Source organism: Podarcis muralis, chromosome 7, assembly GCF_964188315.1.
Source record: "Podarcis muralis chromosome 7, rPodMur119.hap1.1, whole genome shotgun sequence".
NCBI lineage: Eukaryota > Metazoa > Chordata > Lepidosauria > Squamata > Lacertidae > Podarcis > Podarcis muralis.
The window spans coordinates 37,624,616-37,645,968 of NC_135661.1; the positions used below are offsets into that span (position 1 = coordinate 37,624,616).

Sequence of the window (21,353 nt, forward strand, 5' to 3'; positions counted from 1 at the left end):
TTTTAAAGCCTTAATTCTAAGACACAACAGGAAACATTTAATTCTTTGTCAGTCCTATACTTGCAGTCAATATACCACATCTACACTTACACCCTTAGGGCTCATGCATACTTCCGCTTCACCTGTGCCTAAAAAGTACAGGTCCAAAAGGTTTTCCACTTGTTCCATGCTTTCTAGGCATGGGTTTATCCTGCCGCTTTCCCTGGGAAAAACTACAATCTACTGCTGAATCAGAAAAAAAAACCTTAAACCACAAAAAAGTTAGACATTTATTCTGATTCAGTGGTAAACAATGGGTTTTCCTGGGGGAAGCAGCAGGATAAGTGTAAGTGTGGATGAGCCCTTGGTACAAGGAAGACTCCTATGTTCCAAACATAAGTTTGCTAATAGGCTAGTAGGAGGCAAAGCTTGTTGGCAAGACTATCCAGCACATTGTTAGCTATAAGGAAAGAGACCGAGAGGATCATGATGAGATGCATCAAGAAATAGAAGAATGCCTTCTCACTTCCTGTTTTAGATCCCTGGCTGAACTATGCCCAAGCAAAACGTCCCTCCCACAGTGGGAAGCTTGGGTTGAGGACTTCAGAGAGTTTCACTTGGATCAGGTCACCAGTTGTGTGGCACGAACAATTAATGAGGGAGATAAGAGAACTGCCTCTGTTGCCCTGAAGTGTGCTGATGGAAGAAAGCAGGGGAAGATGATGGGGAAGGGGGGGCGGGGGAGAGAGAGCAGGGAAGCCTTTAAAATACTTGCAAAAGCAAGAACACAGAAGTTGGCCCACAGGTCAGTAGTGCTTGGTGCGAGAGAGAAAAAGCACACTCCTTTGATCTGATTGTCACACAATTTAGAAGTATAGAAGCAAAAGCTAAACCCTGAGTGAGTGTGATTCTATTTTTATCCACTGGTTATGTTATTGGTTGTATACATATTGCCAAGCCACGTTCAAGGTTGTTAGAAATTTGGACCCAGGACATTGTAAGTAACTACCCAACCACCAAGATCTCTGGGGATCTCTTTTGGTGTTCCCCATGGCTCAGACCTCATCTATCTCCTGAGAAATCTCTATGTGGGACAAGAAGCTACAGTTAGAACTGGATATGGAACAACTGATTGGTTCAAAATTGGGAAAGGAGTACGACAAGGCTGTATATTGTCTCCCTGCTTATTTAACTTATATGCAGAAATCATCATGCAAAAGGCTGGGCTGGATAATTCCTAGCCAGAATTAAGATTGCCGGAAGAAATATCAACAACCTCAGATATGCAGATGACACAACCTTGATGGCAGAAAGTGAGGAGGAATTAAAGAACCTTTTATTGAGGGTGAAAGAGGAGAGCGCAAAATATGGTCTGAAACTCAACATCAAAAAACTGAAGATCATGGCCACTGGTCCCATCACCTCCTGGAAAATAGAAGGGGAAGAAATGGAGGCATTGAGAGATTTTACTTTCTTGGGCTCCATGATCACTGCAGATGGTGACAGCAGCCACGAAATTAAAAGACGCCTGCTTCTTGGGAGAAAAGTGATGACAAACCTAGACAGCATCTTAAAAAGTAGAGACATCACCTTGCCAACAAAGGTCCGTATAGTAAAAGCTATGGTTTTCCCAGTAGTGATGCATGGAAGTGAAAGCTGGACCATAAAAAAGGCTGATCGCCGAAGAATTGATGCTTTTGAATTATGGTGCTGGAGGAGACTCTTGAGAGTCCCATGGACTGCAGAAGATCAAACCTATCCATTCTTAAGGAAATCAGCCCTGAGTGCTCACTGGAAGGAGAGATCGTGAAGCTGAAGCTCCAATACTTTGACCACCTCACGAGAAGAGAAGACTCCCTGGAAAAGACCCTGATGTTGGGAAAGATGGAGGGCACAAGGAGAAGGGGACGACAGAGGACAAGATGGTTGGACAGTGTTCTCGAAGCTACCAGCATGAGTTTGACCAAACTGCGGGAGGCAGTGGAAGACAGGAGTGCCTGGCGTGCTCTGGTCCATGGGGTCACGAAGAGTCGGACACGGCTAAACGACTAAACAACAACAACAACAACATGGCTCAGATGCAACAGAAGCTGTGTGTTATTCTGGGCCCAATTCTGTGGAATTCCTTCCTGGCTGAACTCAAACAGCCCCACCTCTACACCTTGTTAAGTTTCAGCTGCTTGACAAATACCTTCATGTTCCAGCAGGCATTTTACGGATGTTTTTCATTTTAATTATTTTAATTGATTTCATTGACTATAGGCTGTTTGAAAGTTTGTATGCATTCCACTTCGATTAAGCAGTATGTACAATAAACAAACAAATAAACAGATGGTAGGAGAAGATTAGAGAGACACCTCCTCCCCACTTCCCACATATGTACTGCTCTGGCAACGTTACCAATTGGCCCTGAAATTTTGCATGAGGCAAAATTAGGTGTCAACTGCTCACAACAGAACTTGTCCAATGTGCAGTTTCTTACCTATCTGGAAAAGGCCATCCTATGCTAGCAGGAAGCAGGTGACTCCCACAGCACAAAATTTGACTAACAACCTGCAATAATACTTTGTGGCTATCAGTTGGAAGACAGTGGGACTCCTACCTGAAATACCTTGCTGAGTCCATAGTGGGTGTGACTATACTCCTAGAAGCTCACCAACAGGAACTTGGCAAACAGCTCAAGGAAGCTATTGCTTCATCATTGGTCTGGCTCAAACTGAGAACCTATATAGGAGCTGTAAGCTCTGGCGCTTCTTAGTTCTCAGTGAGGTTCTGATCCTGGCAGCTGTATCTATATAGTAACTTCAATAGCCACTCAAGGACTTCACCAATGGTCCTGAAGTTAAAGTAAATATCATAATCTCCTCTTCTGTAGCCTTGGGGTGATGAATTGAGGTCTAGCATCCAGCTAGAAGCCTAGGCAATTCATGTGAAGTTCCTAGATACTATGTTTTCAGGTTGTTGGGTTTTTTTGGTGTTTTTTTTTTGGCAATGTGGTCTGGAACTTCAGGAACAATGAGTCATTGGAGTTACTGGTTCTGCAGCAGTTTACTGGCGGGGGGATTCCAAGGAGCTGATTTGAGGTTCAGGGTCTGGGAATGGCTGGGCCCTGACTCAAAGGCTGAGGCAAGGTTTTTCTAGCCAGATTTTGGAAGTCAAAGGAATGAAGGTGCCTCAAGGTTGCTTTGGCAGGGTAGTAGTGCCCTCTGTCAAATCAAAATTTCTGCACAGATGTTTCATTGGAATTACACTGCTTGGCAATGCACAGTACCTTGTACAGTACAATGGTTACTATAACCCTGATGGCTATGTTCTAACTCCACTGTCAGAGGCAAAATGCTTCTGAATACCACCTGGACGCCATAGGAGGGGAGAGTGCTATTGTGCTCAAATCCTTACTGGAGGCTTCCCTTCTCCCACTGTGAGAACTAAGGATGGGCAAATGTATCAACTTCGGCTTATCTCAGTTTCTCATTTGTCCAGTCTTTGGTTCTTCATATTTCCAGATTAGTTGGTAATTTTTCAAAAAGTCCTCAGAAAAATTCATCAGAATTTTACTGTGACTTTCTCTGTAAATAACATGCAATTTTTCCTAATATACACATTATTTTGCAAAGCAACTTCCTCTAATATAGTGTTTTAGCCTTTAAATGTATGTGTACACACAAGCATGCATTTATATACACACTTTACCCTAGTATGCATTTTTTGTACAAATTGCCTGACCAGAGAACCATACTGAAAAATCTAGAGATGTGTGAATTTCAAAGTATGACTGTGTTTTGGTTCACACATTTTCTTGGAAAGTGTGAATTAAGTCAGTTTGCCTTTAAATGTGAAATGAGTTGAATTTCTCTCCCACGCTTAGTGGAACAGTGTGCTGGACAAGATGGTCTACTGGCCTGATCCAGCAGGCTGTTCTTTAGGTTCTTTGCACAGGACTTATTGAAGATGAAAATGGTGGATCTGAGGTCATTTGGAAGGCTCATATATTCCATCCCCTTCACACTGCTGCCGCCAAATCAATGAAATCCCCTCCATTTAACTCACCGAGAATGAAGTGGTAAAAGGGGAGGAAGATTTGGGGTCAGTCCTACCAATGAGAGATGAACAAGAATGAAGAAATGAGAAATCAATTCCAAGTGGTCTTTTTCCTTATCTATTCGTGGTCCCCAGACTAGCATTATTAGTGGTTTGGTAGTTGATTTTCTGACAGCACCCTTTCTCTCTTTCTCTCTCTGAATGATTTTACTAGTCCTCTGAGTGAGAAACATCAATAGTTGTGGCTCTATGAACATGTCACAGCAAAAGTATTTGCTATTTACTAGTGGTTTATACTCACATCCTCAGAGGCTTACAAAGCAATGCAACATATCTCACCATTGGCAAAACAACAGCTGGGATCTAGCACCAGGTCTGTAGAGGACAGACAGGTTCAAAGAAGATCATAGAATCAGGTTGAAAGAGAAATTAAGTGTTTGAGCCCGTGGCTGCTGTACCTTTTGAATCAGTCTATGCTGACCTGACAATCATTGACCATAGTTCGGTGGTAGAGCATCTGCTTTGCATGCAGGAGATTCCAGGTTCAAACATAGACACAGCTGGATTGCTCTCACCAGCAGCAAAATCATGAGAGTCACGTAGTTCTACATAGCAATTATCATTGGATCCAGGTCAATGTGTTCCCTGGCTCCCCAAATAACATAACTGTACCTGGGGTAATAAATGCAATTACTATATAATGCATCATATCTTTTATATGTGGATTGGTTCAGTGTTACATATATTTTTTTAAAAAAAACAAGCTGACATGGGGTTTAGCTCATGAGCTAGTGATATACTCAGCTTTGCTAAAATGATGGTAGCACTTTCCCCTCTTTAATTTACTGTTATCAAAAGCTCCCCATTAATCACTGATGATTAAATAGTGCTAGCAGCACAAAGGCAGGGGAAAGAGCGTCAAACATCTGCCCCTCCTCAAAGTCCCAGCTAATTACATGTGACGGCGTATGAGATCCATATAAAACACACATTACCTTCTTTGGGAATCATCTGTCTGGCTGCTTTCCTTAACCTTTTCATAATTTATAGCCAGCTCTGCTTTGTGGAACCTCAGCCTACCCTTGCCTTAATAGAAACTGCCAGTAAATTAAGTGCTCAACTTCTTGACTGAAGGAAGAGATGCAAGGAAAGGGCTGGAATTCCTACCAGCATCAGTTCAACCCTTCATTGCCTCTGTATTGTTGCTTGCCCATTGACTTGGTGTGCCAAATGATTTCCCCCTCAGGCAAAAACCCTTAGACCAGATATGTTCCCAAGGCTTTAGGTTGTCCATGCTAGTCTCTAACACATCTTTTGGCCACAATGATCATGGGTTTATGTATGTCTGCAGCAGCCATAGATCTCAGAGGTGGCACTGCTTGGATTGAGGTTAATATCTCAATTGATGAGCTCCTATCACTCTCAGGTGTCTCCTGGACCACCTGTCTTGTGAGCACAATTTTATGCATGTTTATTAAGGACTAAATCTCAGTTCAGCGGGACTATGTGTGCATAGTATTTCAGCTTTAGCCTGTTCCCTGCTCTCCAGGGAGGAATTCTATGTTCTGGATTGGTTAGAAAAACAAACTCCGGCCTTTGCTTATATACATGCAGCTGCCTGAACCACTGTGTCTTTGAGGTTCAGGGAGCTGGAAAAGATTAAGAAAAGGGCAACCAACATTATCAAAGGGATCAAGCAACTCCACTATGATAGAAGGTTGCAGCATTTGGGACATTTTAGTTTAGAGAAGAGGCAAAAAGGGGCTGGCATGACAGAAGTTTATAAAATTATGCATGATGCGAAGAAAAGTGGATAGATAAATGTTTGTATCCTCCCGCATAACACTAGAACTCAGGGACATCATGTGAAACTGAATGTTGGAAGATTCAGAACAGTCGAAACAGTTCTTAACTACAGAATTCGCTCCCAAAGGAGACAGAGATGGCCACCAGTTTGACTGGCTTTAGAAGAGGATTAGACAAATTCATAGAGGAGAAGGCTACACCAGTGGCTACTATCATGGTGATGTGGCAGAAATGCTTCTGAATACTAGTTGCTGGAAACTACAGGAGGGAGAAGTGTTCTTGTGCTGGGGTCTTGCTTGATGTTTTCCCCCAGGCATCTGGTTGGTACTGTGATGTTGGACTAGGTGGGCCTCTGGCCTGATCCAGAAGGCTCTTATCATCACACACAAACCGGTGGTCCCCAGCTTCCTACCCACAGCCTCCAACCTGACCTCCATGTCTTTTCAATGGGAAATAGGTATACTGAAATTAAGGCTGCCTGTCTTTTGTGGGGCTTTCTCCCTAGTAAGAATGTTTAGGACTGCAACCTCAAAGTAGTTCTCTTGAGGAATGGCACTGCTAATAGAGATCCAAATCTATTTCTTGACACTGAACATTCATGGTGTGCAGATACTTAGGAGGCATTTTCTTTTCTTTCTTTCTTTAAAAAAAGAATCTATTTGTTCACTATGCCACATTGTAGCAAGAGACCCAAGCACATCTACGGGACACTGTACACTTACATCTCTACTTTTTCATTACAAAGAAATCAAGATTTCCTTAAATCCCAAGGCTTAGGTCAACACTCCCAGCACAGGAGTTAATCCCTTCATATTATCCTTTGCTAAGTAAGCTCTTGAGCATAGACCAGATTATATATCCAAGGTCATTAGTGTGATTTATTATGAAGATACAGGAAATTAGGTACTGATATTTCAATATTGGGCAGAAAATTTAATTCCGCTGTTGCTATAGAGCTAATGTATCTCCCACCAATCTGTCACCACAGCAACTAGATAAGGACATTCCCTCTTTTTAAAAAAACAAAAAAGTTTCCACGTCCTTTTCCCTTGTTCAGTCCAAAACAACTGCTTAAAAAAGAGGGTGGTATTTATAATTCAGTTTATAATTACTTTGTCAACATGTGTGAGGTCTCCAGTTTAGCCAACAACAATACTTCTGAAAATGTTTTATGCAAGCAGAACTATTTGCACAAGAATATTTCATCAGGGCTGTGTTCATTTAAAGTAGTCCTATGCCCAATTTTTTCCTTCAGTTTAAGACTATTCACCCCCAGTTAAAGACATGACAATTTGCATTCAAAAATGATCACGAAGGACAGAAGATTTTGATGACATCCTTTTGTCTTTCTGCAGGGACGAAGGAAGGTGTCATGAGACCCGGGGCGGGCATCGCTATGTAGGGTGCATGTGCCGTGTCGCAACATACAATGCATGCAAATCACTAAGTACAGCGCATGTGCAGCGTTGCACTCATGTGCTGTACGTAGTGACGCTGAACACGCACTGTATAGCGGTTTGCCGCCGGTGCCGCTCCAGTGCCGTACAGACGGTGCTGGGATCCCTCCACCGCTGCTACAGCCGTTCATGGCTATAGTGGCAATGGAGGGATCCTGGCACCGTCTGTAAGGCACTGGAGCAGCGCCAGTGGCAAACCGCTATATAGCGTATGTGTGGCATCGCCACGTACAGTGCATGCGTGCAACACTACACATGCACTGTACTTAGCGATTTGCCGCTGGCGCCGGGATCCTCTGCTCGCGGCTACAGCCGCGAACGGAGGATCCTCCACATGCAGCTGCGGCGGCACAATGGCCTCTCGCACCACCGTGAGCCCCCAATGGGTGACTTGTCACCCCTGCAGACATGGAATCCGGGGCATACTGCCCCCCCCCGCCCCCCATTGCAACACCACTGTCTGTCTGTCTGTCTGTCTGTCTGTCTGTTACATTTGCCTTAATTTTGAGATGGCAAGAAGTGTTTGCAAAGTGTCTTTTTGCATGTCAAGGACACCAGAATTTTGTGTTTATGGGCTAAATAAGGCCACAACTTTATTGGTTACAGATGTGAGTGGTATTGGCTTAGGCACTGGACTAGAAATGACTATATCTGACTCCTGCCCACCATGCAGGTGGTCCAGTAAGGGTCAACCACCTGCCAATGACCATTAACTGCAAACTCCCCCAGGGTCCCTCATGGGGTCATGGCATGGCCTTAGCCCTTAGTTGGGCTTCAGACAAGATCCACACACACACCAGATCCCTTTAACAGAATACCCTTAAAGAGGAGGGGCAGGTGAAGGCCTTCACCTCCCCTCCCATAATCTAGGTTTTTCCAATGCCTAACCACCAAACCTTACAAAGTTGTGACGATTGCTACGAGGCAGGCGAAAACCACATGGCTGGTGTCAATTTACCAAGTGGGAAAATTCCTACCTGCCCCCCTCAACAGGTGACCAATCGTGGTCCATAGCAAGGCCAAGATGGTGAACACATGAAAATATGGTGGGAGGGCGGGAGATCCGAAGCACGAGTAGGCAAGAAGGGAGAGCCCCCCAGCCATGCAGCTGTTTAAATAGCCCAAGCCATGCCCCCTGGCTGACCAGATTTGTCAGCCGGGGGCTGTGGCTCACAAAGTGTCTTTTTCATTCATTCTCTCAGGTGGACCTTGCTCTGGTGCATTCCTAGGAGCCCATGCTTCCTGAAAACCTCATAATGTCCTTAGCTAGGCTTTACTGTGAGCACAGAATGGCTGCCTACTGTGCTCCTAAGTACCATTCTTTAGGGATTTAAGGATGTGATTTCTGCACTCCAACTCTATGATTCCAAGGCATAATTTTTTGCCCCACATTTGTCACACAGAAGCACCATTCCCATTCCACTGAAATTAGTCTTCCACCTACAAAAAACACATCATCTCACTCTCTGCTGTGGCAAAATATTTCACGTAATTGCAAAAAGCTGCACAAACTGAGCAAGTCACATTGTCAACACACCCAATTCATTTCAATATAAAGGAAATGCAATGCAAATGGGGAACATTATCAATTAGGCATCATTTATAGACTGAAAGCAACAACAGTGAATACTGATAAGATTGGCTGGATTGATTTCTGCTCCAATCATGAGACAAATTATTTTTTATTTTATTATTAATTTGATTTCTACTCCACAACTTTTCTCCAAAGGAGCTCAGAGCAGCAAACATGTCAATCCTAATACAGTTATAACTTCTAAAACAATTTAAAACCATCTTCTTTTTTAAAGAAAGGTTAAAAACAACTTCTCTCCCCCCTCTAGGACCACACAGCAATTTCCATACACACACAGTCTGGGATAATCCTGTTTTTTCTTGAAGTCCAGTCCCACCCAAATTGCTTTTGAAACTAAGGAGAATTTTCGGGGAGGGAGGAATTCAGTTTACAGTATTTGCAGAAAGACAACTGTTAAAGAGGTGGAATCTAAAATTCCACGCATGCCAGTCTTTGAACACTCCTTTAAAGTAGTCTTTTGAACTGCAGCCACTCTGTGATGAAGGCATCCAAGAATCATACAGGCCACATTCACACCATACATTTAAAGCACTATGACACCACTTTAAGCAGCCATATCTTTCCCCAAAAGAATTCTGGAGGTTGTAGTTTGCTAAGAGTTGATAGGAGACCCCCTATTCCCCTCCAAGAGTTACAGTTCCCAGAGTTTCCTGCGAATAGGGCTTTAATTGTTCAGCCACTCTGGGAACTGCAGAATTCTCTTCAGTGTGGCACCATACTGCTCTACATGTATAGTGTAAATGGTACCACAGCATAGGCACCATCAGGGGGTGCAAGGGCACCCCCAAAATTTCAAGGAGGGGGTCAGCCCCCTCAAAAATCCACAGTGGCCCTGTGAGTATGCTGCATAACATGCTCACCTTAATTGTGCAGCCTGCATGGCATGCACGTGCCACTTGTACAAATGGGGGGGGGGGAGGTGGCACATTTGTGCCACAGTTAGAAAAGAACCAATTAATTTTCCATGTCAACTGTTGCCTATTAAACAGACTTCACTGCTCCCCCCCCCCAAAAAACCCCCACCCCAAGTATCCCCCAATAGCTAAATGAGAAGAAGGGTCTTTTTCAATATAATAATAAAATAATAAAATTATTATTATTATTATTATTATTATTATTATTATTATTATTATTATTGTTTGTTTGTTTATTAATTATACCCCACCCACCTGGCTGGGTTTCCCCAGCCACTCTGGGTGGCTTCCAACGGAATATTAAAATATAATAACCTATTAAACATTAAAAGCTTCCCTAAACAAGTGGTGCCAAGTGATGAGTAGCTTTGGCCCATGTCCTGTAATTTCTAGAAACCCCAAACAGGAAAGAGCAAATGCAAATTATTGTATTTTATTATGCTGCCTTCTAAGAGAAGCACGGAGGTGTAGAGGCAAGAGTGTCAAATTTAGACTGGTCCTGGGTTCAAAACCCATCTCAGTCACAACAGATTGCATCCAATGTCCGTTCTACTCAGAATAGACCTACTGAAATCAATTGGCCCATTGATCATGCCTGTTAATGTCAATGGGTCTACTCTGAGTAGAACCAGCATTTTATACAAGCCCATGTCTCAGCCTAATCTATCTCATGGTAGCTGAACAATGATGCATTGCCCAAGGTAATAGCTCTGGTATCTCAACAAACAAAGCCAACGGTTCTTGATTCCAGTCCTGGCAGGTCCTGACAGTGTCCCAAACCATGCTAGGGCACAGAGAAAACTGAATATGGCATAGCAATGGAGGGGTCCTTGGCCCCCTCAATATTTTCTGGGAGGGGGCCAGGCCCCCTGAATGTTGAGGGGGTGGAGGAGGTTGAATGGCTGGCTCCTCCCAAACATGAGAGAGGAAGCCGCGCTGCACTTGGCTCCTCACTCAGCCTCCTCCCACCGATGTGCATTGTACGTGTGTAATGTCATATGCATAACCTGCAATACACACGCAACGTTGCATCATCCGGAGGCAGCCAAGCGGGGAGCCCAGTGCAGTGCATCTTCCTCTCTCGCAGGAGGAGCCAGCCATTGAGTCATGCCATGCTGGGCTCTCCATTTGGCCTCCACCTGGCGATGTGATGTGTGCACATTGCATGCATAATGTCACACATACATGATGGGAGGTGCAGTCCAACAACATTTGGAGAAGGGCATTACATTGACTATCCCTATGCTCAAATGATTCCAGCGTCAAGTCGAGACATCCAGCTCCTGACTGACATAACTGTCAGCGTCTGATTCTAACTGCATGTGATAGAATATAAAAAGAAATTGGCAAAACACAATTCCACCAGGTAAAGCAGATAAAACCACCAGCCTTCCATTCGTCATAGGATAAATATCTGTCATTCTTCGTGAGCAACTAACAAATAAACAATCCCAGTAATTAAAGGGTACGGTGCATCCCATTATTCCATACTTCATCCTACTTGAGGCGGACAAATAAATTGTAACAGTAGCATATGGATGGAGACCAAAAAAATTGCCAGCCCCCAAATATGACATCCCTCTGCTTGTATCAGCAAGAGAATGTGAGGAAATGCATCAATAATACCCGTCAACATTGGTAACCCAGGCCATCTGGACGTCGAGCGGAAGCGCTGCCAAGAGTGTATTAAAATATTTTAATCTCATTGTTTTCCCACAAGAATGCTGCCTCACATGCAGAAGTGTAAGGTCTGCTAAATGGCCAGGCCCATCAACACAGGCTCATGCTTGGTGTCTGATAGCTATTTAATTAAGAGATACTGAGGAAGGGGGTAGTCAGTTACAAGCAATAAGCTGGCTCCCAGGCGGACAGGAGAGGCCGGCAATAATATAAAGGAGGAAATGGATCTCTGCATTGTGTCTTTGTTGTGCTGCCTAATTAGAAGTTTTCTTTTTTAATAATTAAAGAACACAAATGTCCATCTCGCTTATGAAAGTGTTGCCTCTGTGCTTTCAAAAAGGCAGATGCTTAGTTATTCCCATTTACTGTGATTAAAGGAGGGTTGGAAAACTCCCAAAGCAAATGTGACCAGCCAGGAATGATGCAACAAGAACATTGCTTGTGGTGAACTTGTGTTTGGGTAAGAAATCAGGCTGTTCTTCAGAATGTCTAGATCAGGTCTGGGGAAATGTGAGGCCCTGATATTGTTGGACTCCCATTCTCGTCAGCTCCAGCCAGCATGGCCAATTGAGATGTGATGGGAGCTGTAGGCAACAACATCTGGGGGGACCATGTTGACCACTCCTGCTGTAAGGAAACATCTTCATTTTGCCACAGGAAACATGGCAGAACTAAAGAACAGCTTCAGGGAGTGAAGTCAAACTCAAAGAGTTCAAGTGCAGAAGAGTTATGCAGAAACCAACAGTCCAATATTGCAACATTCAAGCTCATAAAAAATCACCACCACAGTTATTATCGGTGTGTGGTGATGAACAGGTGGACCTTTTCTGTGGTGGCACCAGTGTTATAGAATGCACCCTGTTGAATTATAAGAGACCCTATCCTACTTGGTATTCCACCAACTTTTGAAGTTGCACTTGTTTACATATGTATTCCCTTGATCTTTTGAGCTGTGTGTCCTGTTTTAATTACTATTGTTTTAATTGAATTGTTTTATTGCATACATTAATTGTGTATGTAAATTATGGTTTATATTTTAATAGAATTTGATTTTCCTATTTTGGCATTAAATGGTATTATTAATTTTATTATTATCCCTCAGTTTTAGCTTCTCTCAGTTTTCCAAGTTATTCAGTTCTCCACATTTCTGCAGTAATTTGCATTTCTTAAAAAAATCTCGTGAAAATTATTCAGCATTTCTGTGAGCTTTTTCTAGCAAAGACATGTTTGTATTTTGTACACATCTCACAAGCAATAGAGTGCATTTCTGTAAATGCTGGTAGGTCAGAGAACTCCATCACAAAATTCAGATCAGTGCAAATTTCAAAGGACAGTTGTGCTTCCATTCTCACATTGTTTCAGAAAGTGCAAAAGTGTCTTTAAATGCAAACTGAATTGAATTCTCCTCCAGTCCATAGTCTCTAGGCTGCATTATTTAAAGGAAGAAAGGCCATTCCCAAACATTGTATCGTCAGCTGGATTTGATGCAGTGGTTCAGTTCATCAAAACAGTCGTAAATTAGTCCTAGCTAAGTTTGGACATGTTGTATGTTTATTAGTGAGGAAATTGCAAGCACAAATCAAGTTGTACTCATGTAAGATTCAGTCATGCAAGGTATTGCACGCTCTAGCCTCATCTAGCAGAGCACTCAAGCATGTCAGCTTTTAAGGCACAGCTCTCCAGTTTTTAACAGAAGCACATGCCTTAGGCTTGTGTATCATCCACACACATATGGCTAATGTTGGAAGAAGCTATAGGGATGAGATTCATCAGTAATAAGCATATCCTGGACCCAGGCATCAGAGCATTATAGGTTTGAGCCCAGAGCTGTACATCAACATGCAAATCAAAACAACTGAAAACTCAGGAGAGTAGATATGCCAAAGAGTACTTTGTTTTGCTACAGGAACAAAGGAAACTGCCTTCTATCCTGTCAGACTATTTGCCCATTTAGCTATAGGAACAGAGGAAGCTATCCACCGTCTCCATGCCATGCATAATTTTATACACTTCTATCATGTCACCTCTTAATGTACCTTTTCTGCAAACTTAAAAGCTCCAAATGCTGCAGCCTTTCCTCATCAGAAAGCTGCTTAATCATGCTCGTTAATTCTAATGTGTCTACTCTGAGTAATCTGCATACCAACCAGAGGCTTAAGCCACAACTTCAGAGTTCAAACATCTAGCAATACGCAGAAGCAATGTGTTAAGGCAGGCATAGACAAACTTGGCCCTCCAGATGTTTTGGGACTACATATCCCATTATCCCTAGCTAACAGGACCAGTGGTCAGGGATGATGAGAGTTGTAGTCCTAAAACATCCGGAGGGCCGAGTTTGCCTATGCCTGTGTTAAGGCATGTAAGAGGCTGAAGTACCAATGCACAACACTTCTTTTCCATCCAATAAACCATGGTTTGTCAGACTGATATTGATATGTCTGAATCCAGCCAATGACTTGCCATTAGCCCACTGTGCAATGCATTTCTTCTTACAACACTAGGTAGCTCGACCGTGCAATTTGTATTCATAGTCACGGCGCTAGCAAAGGCAGCTTCGTGTCCAACTCCCCAGAGGAAGAGACCTTCAGCCACTGGCAGCTCAAATCAGTCTCCAGTTACACGAGGACACGGGCCGTAGCTTTCTGTCACATTGCCACATGCTCAGGAACAAGAGATGCTCTGTCTTTATTCCTTGTTGACACAGAAGTGGTTTGTAACTGCATTCCTGCCGGAGGAGCACAGATTGCCAGCAAGTAGCTTTTCCAGACAAGTAACTTCTCTGAAAATGACCGTATGAAGTTATAGCTAATTCATTTTCCCCACTCCAATCTGATGACTATAACTCATTATAGCATTTTATTGATCAGCTCAGCTGTGTACGTCCTTATAGGGAGCAAGCTCAATAACACTCAATATTACATTTTTATTACACCCAAGCTGCTTGGCTCGCCTGCACATTTTTTCTTCTTTGGTTTCTCCGAGATTCTGCCAGTGCAGAAAACAAAACAAAAGCAAATGCCCCCATTCTCAAATTGAAACACACAACACATCACTGTACCAAAGACAATCTTTTGCAGCCTAGTGTTCACTCAATCAGCTGCCTGCAGTCTAAGAACACAAGACAAGGAGGAGAGCCCTGCTGGACCAGGCCAAAGACCCATCAAGTTCAGCATCCTGTTCACAAAGTGGTCCACTAAATGTCCATGGGAAGCTTGCAAGCATAACCTGAGCACTACTACCTCTTAAAACTTGTGATTCCCAGCAATTGGCATTCAGAGTTATACAGCTTCCATAGTTTATCTACTGTGTGAAGAAGTACTTTCTTTTGCCTGTCCAGAATCTTTCAACAATCAGCTACATTGAAGCAGCCCAGAAATGCAAAGAAAAGCAAATTAAAGCTGGACTGAATTTGCTATGAAAATAATTTTGGTTGAAAATTTGAGAGTGCTTTTTCAGGACTTGACTGAACTGTTGAAGAATTTCAGTCTTCCTGATCAAAAAATAATTAGTGGAATGCCCCACTCCACCCCAGTTTCTGCATTTCAGAATAATATATTGTATAGAACTTTAAAAATGCCCTGTAATAAAATTGTTGTATCTACCTGCCTACAGTTTAGCAGGCTCAGCTGAATGTGGAGGGATTGCTGTGCCTGCAAATTTCATTCACTTCTGTGAAAGCAAAAAAATTCAGAACTATAGCCATTTGTAGTTTCCCCATTATAGTGAATGGGGAGGCAGAGTTTCATTTTTAACAAATGTAATTTGGTCCCAGATAACAAGTCAAATTGTAAAGAAATGTTTTGGCTCTGAAACAGATTGAGCTGCTTCCCAAAGCTACATTCACAGGTACAGTACAAGTAAACACTTGCGGCCTGGGCACACCATTGATGTTTATTTACTTGTAAAGCAAATTAAAAATGAATGCATGAATCCCCATTCCTTCCTGATGTCTTTTTATGACAAGTGAATGGAAATACGGACATGAATGGTAGAAGCAAAAGTCATTTCATTTTTGTTTTCCCATTATTTCCTCATAGGAGAGATTTCCTGAAACTGCCAAGAGGCGCAGCATTAGGTTTATTTGGAATGAAGGTTGATACATTCCTAGAAAATTCTATAGGAGGGGGGATCTTCGAGTGTTCTGAATGTGGTGAGGCATGAACATTCTCCAATATGAAGCAATGGTTGAGGTCACAACTGGAGTATTAAGTCCACTTCTGGGCATTGTGGCACTGACATACTAGATCAAGTCCATAGTGGGGCAACCAGAATGGTGAGGGGTCTGATACCAAGTCCTTTGAGGAATGGTTTGAAGAAATAGGTTTGTTTAGACAAGAAAAAAATGAGGACAATAGCAGAACATCTGATTTGTGTGCAGAAGGCCTCAGGTTCAATCCCCATCATCTCCAAATGTGTCCATTGAAGACCGCTGCTAGAAACCTTAGTAAGCTACTGCTACTGTAGACCACACCGGGCTTAATAAACCATGGGTCTTACTCAGCATAAGGCAGGTTTAACTGTTCAAACACTATCCTAGGCAGCTAAGAAGGACCATAGCTCTTTAGTTATAGCTTCTGTTTTGCAAGCAGAAGCTCTCTGGTTCAATCCTCAACATGTCTAGGTAGGGCTGAGAGAGACTCCCTACCTGAAACCTTGGAGAGCTGCTTCCATTCAGTGCTAAAAGGACAAATGATCTAACTCAGTATAAGGCAGCTTCCTTTATTCCTATATTATCCTCAAAATGAAAAGTCTCTGCTCTGGTGGGTGGTTTTCCAAGCCTGCCAAGATGGGTTGCTCAAAAGAATATGGTGGTGGCCTGTGGTTCAGCAGCACAGCATGTGCTTTGCATGCAGGAGGTTCCATGTAGGGTTGGGAGAGAGACTCCCTGTCTAAAACCCCAGAGCTGCTGCCAGTCAGTGTAGACCATACTGAGCTAGATGGCCCAATGATTTCACTTGGTACAAGGCAGTTCCTCTGTTCTTAAGATTAAGCAGGGACATGGTAGCTGTTTATCTCATTAACTACATTTCAGAAGATGGGGCAGATTTGTTCCCTGTTTCTCTTCCTATCCAGGGAGTGGAAATAGTATAGAACTACAGCTAAGCAGTAGTTGGAATTTTGAACTGTAAGAACTGTTTGACAGTAGCTTCAAATTATCAAGAGATGAGATGAGGTTGTCTTTCCTGGATGTATTTAAACAGAGGCTGACCAGCCATCTGACAGACATAATGCTGTTTCATGCTGCAATGTAGGTCCATTGTTGAACAGAGAGTTTCATTATATGACCTCCAATATCCCTTCCAACTCTCCAGTTATAAGGTTTTTGTCCTGAGTACACTCAGTCTAAGGAGGACAAATGGCTGGTAGTTTAATTCTTTATTGACAGAGCACACACTTACAGTAGCTCCTAAGGTGCACTGAACACACACAAACACACGTTTCTGTTGACCAAGTAACTGGCTCCTGACACATCCTACACCTCTCCAATCTCTTTCCCTTCCACCAGCCCTGGCTCCTTCCTTTCTGGTGGCACAAATCCCCATAAATTGTTAACCCTCTTCCTCTTGATCAGCCTTGGCCGTCCTGCCTCTATTATGCATTCCTTGCATTCCCAGCAGTTACATGAAACTTAGAGGATACCCTCACCTCCACCCCACCCCACCCCACCCCACCCTTTACATTTGCTTATATAATATGAATTATTTGCATTTGGCAAGTCTGGTTCCTTCAGGAGCAGTGCAACACTCCTTTGGGGAGTGCTGCAAGCTACATGCCATCTGGATGGAAAATTCCAAAGTTGTAGAGATTGGCCAGGTCTCCATTGTAATCAGTGCCAAAGCAAAACAAATTAAACATTTATGAAACAGTAACAAAAGAAAACAATTTCCACAATATCAAGTGGAAAAAGAAGCAAACGGGCCTGCTAGAAAGGAAAGCAAGTTAAAAAAAGCTAACACTTCACAAGTGCATACCCCTGTCCCAATACCTGCATAACTTTTGATAAGTTCAGCAAACCTGTGGTATCATGCATCCTGGGACTGTTCCATCCCCCACATGGGTTTTCTTTTCCCCCTGCAGAAGATATTCAATACCAATTTGGTATCTGACCAAAGCACTTTTTTAAGGATCCTTCCAGCCAGAAGACAAACCCTTGCTGCCATCAACTGATTCAGTGGAGCTGTCTCTCACAGTACCCAATCTCCCCACACTCACAGGAGCCAAAGATTGCAAAATCAGGTGGTGCCTATTTTATAAGCCAGCCAGTAAGATTTCCTGGGGAGGTGGGGATTACTAAACTAAAGCGCAATCAACACATAGAAGATTTCAGTTGGATTCAGGTGTTTACAGAGACAAGGTTTGGTATAGCTACCCTGGGATCTCCCCAAGGAGCTGCAGGGGATCTGGATTCCCAATTGACTTGGCCTCTTGATGACATCTGGCTAGGCTTCTTCTGAGCCATGGCCTCTCAAAGACCAGGACACTGATAGTATCACACTTTCCCCTCTAACTGCTTTCATTTAAAGCAAAGCACTTCATCCTGGATTCTCATACTGTCCATGTTCTCATGAAGCTTTCACATCCTGCTAGCAGATTAATCTGAGGCATCTGGTTGGCTTCTATGGGAAACAGGATACCAGACAAGAGGGTCTCTTGACCTGACTAAGCTGGGCTCATGGTCTTTTTTTATGTACAAAGACAGTTTAAACCAGTGTTTCCCAAACCTGGGTCTCCAGCTGTTTTTGGACTACAATTCTCATCATCCCTGACCACTGGTCCTGCTAGCTAGGGGTGATGGGAGTTGTAATCCAAAAACAGCTGGAGACCCAAGTTAGGTAAACCCTAGTTTAAACCAGTTGCTGAGTGGGACCCACATCAAGAGGAATATTGGTGAGTATCAGTGTCTGGGGTAGAGCAACAAGGGGGAAGACCTCTTGTCTTCAGCTCTTCTTGGAAAACAATACTTTATGATCTAGCAGGGGGCTTCATATGTTCTTAAAGTCCACCAGCTCTCACAGCAATGTAACATGCATCAGGGTTAAAATCCTACTGTGAATACAGAAATAACCAAGTGTAAAACTCTTCCCTATTACATTCAGCTATTTAAGTATGGCAATGTTGCAATGTCACCCTAGCCCGCATCTGATTCAGTTGATCCAACAATAAGTATTGTGATTCAAGGGCTGAGTTTGCCACTTGAAATGTTAAGGTTATTCCAAGCAACCTTTTCCTGAAGGGAGGGGGGTTGTGGTGGATGAATACAGAGCTGCTGATAAACATCTCATAAGTGCTTTGCCCTTCAAATGTAATGCAACTGTGAAAAAGGTCAAATGAGGCACCTTCCCATATTTACTGCCAGATGTGCATATATATAAAAAACAATTCCTTCTTACAAATCTGTTAAGTGCTCTAGTGCACACAAGAACTCTGCCCCCACATCTTGAAAACACAAACCATTGCAACCGCATATAGGAATTTTAGAGGTAAGTGTGCTAGTGTGGCTTTAGATATGGCAATTGGAACCCATCTCAATTAGTGGAAATTACTTTCTGTACCAAATTAGATGTTCCAATGAAAAAATCTATCCATTCCACAAACAAACACCAGGCTTCTCTCTCCAAAATAAGGCAAGAGTCAATTTATCGCATTCCATTTATTTATTATTCTGTAGACTCACTTTTGCCAATGTTTTACCTTCTCCTTTATTCCAGTTTGATGAAAGAATTTCTAAAATCAATTTTGGTACTGAAACACATGCAGTTAATTGCAGTTTCCCTTCACCTCATCTTTTTATATATATATATCTTCCACATTACTGATGCCCACATATAAAACACTGCAGAAAAACCATTTTGGTGAGCCCATACCTAGGACTAGATCAATATTCTTTTTGTATGGTGCTTTAGGAGTTCACATGAGCTCCTATGACCAGTAAAACAAAATTCAAAAAGAATTTAACACAACCAGCTAGACAACCACATGAATAGGGCTTTTTGTAGTTTTAATCATGATGTACAAGTACAAGTGGATGATGGTAAGCCAGCACACAAAAGGAATTCAGCATGCATGTAGTTACATAAATATTGCTTTTTTTGTAGTGGTGTTATTTATTTATTTATTTATTTATTTATTTATTTTACATGTTAACACAAAGAATTCTACTGTACTAATTAGACCACTATGGTTTTTGGTGGCTCTCCAGTAGCTTACACTGGGTTACTTCTTCGTCCTAGATTCCAGAAATTGAGCTTAGGATCTTATGCATGCAAGACATATACCCTACCACTGAACTAGAACCAGAAAAGCAGGGAAAGTAGGAGAAGTTATGAATAAATTGAAGGAAATAAAATCTGAAGCAAACTATTCTTGCACATGTTCTTCCCAGCATTTTGGTATTAGTATAAGATAGAGGATTCTAATGCACTGATTTCACTCTGAAAGTAAGACTGGGTCATTCAGTACTTTAAAATTCAGAGATAAATTGGATTGGAGGAATTTCAGAAGCACCACTAATCCAAATGCACTAAAAAAAGAAAGATCTACTGAATCACATTGGTGGTGGCCATGGATAACTCTGCAAAGGCAAATGGTAACAATCAATTTAGGTTAAGGCCAGCAGATTTTATCACTCACCTTGCCCACGGGCCTTGGAAATGGAGATCTCTGGTTTTCAGGAATTAAGATTGGAGTTGCCACAATGGACCTTCTTTGCCTTACAATTCCAAGGCTGCCTTCTGCCTTAAAGATTTCCTAAAGAAAGAAGGAAAGAATAATGAGATTAATTAGCCCAAGGCTTCTTAGGACAGCATAATTTATTATCCATCTTGCACATATTTTTTACTTCTGAATAAAAGCATCCATGAGCCAGAGTCCTACTAATAGACTTTCTCAACCTTCATTAGCTGTAGAAGTATTGTTAGTTCAAGACACAGGATCAGGCTTCTGATTAATGAAGATCATTATTAAGCTTCTTCAAGTGAAATCTTCAGGATCGGCCTATTTATGAGAATGTCAATAATGACAGATAATTCGTGCTTCACCTTGCATCCCTATAACCACATTGTGTCAAGAAAGCAGTAGTGATTATATTAGCAGCTCTCCATTTCTGCTGAAGGAAGGTATGGGAAGAGAAATGCCAGCACAAGTGACTGAGACTGTCAGCCTGTTTGATCTGATTGCAGAAGTGTGTGGTTCACAATTTTGAAGTAAGAGTACAACTGTGCCTGCAGGAACACAGAATGTTGGTGTTGGCTGCATCCTGGATGGGTGTTCATGTATCAGGATGTCTCACAAGAGGATGTCTAATGATGTCCCACATTGTATGTTGGAACTTGCCATTACTTTCTGAAGCAAGGGTTGGATCCAATGCTAATTCTACTCAGAATAGATGTGCTTCTCCAGTCAAAACAATGTGCACATAAATGCATATGTTATGAGAAAGTGTGCATATGAATGCATATGTTAGTGAGAATAACATACAAAAATGCATTATATTAGGTGAAACTGCTTGCAGAAATGTGTATATTAGTCAAATATGCAGGCAGAAATGTATTTATTAGCAGAAGTTTGCACCAAAACACTGACAAATTTCTATGAGGTTTATTTTTAAATAATAATCACAAAGTGCTCCAGAAACATGAAGAACTAAATTTATGACTAGAAAAAGAGAAACAGAGAGAACCAACACTGATGTATTAGACAACTCCTAGTAATAACCAGTGTCAGCATTAATAGGCTCCAGCATATCTGTTTTAGCCTAGATCCTGGTGCTGGGCTTTAGCCCCCAAACCTAACCTTAGCTACACCACTGGTCAGGAGAACTGCACAGGCACAATCTTCTCTTGCCATCATATATCACCTTCCATTATTTATGAAAGATTCATG

General features: G+C 42.3%; 1 protein-coding gene across 1 annotated transcript in view; it reads right to left on the reverse strand.

The window, feature by feature from the left end:
• The window catches only part of CDH13 (cadherin 13), a 592,471-nt gene that overhangs the window by 327,882 nt on the left and 243,236 nt on the right, over positions 1-21,353 (reverse strand). The window contains exon 4 of the mRNA XM_028740139.2: positions 20,103-20,219. Coding sequence (XP_028595972.2) covers positions 20,103-20,219 — 117 coding nt within the window. The remainder of the gene's footprint in view (positions 1-20,102; positions 20,220-21,353) is intronic.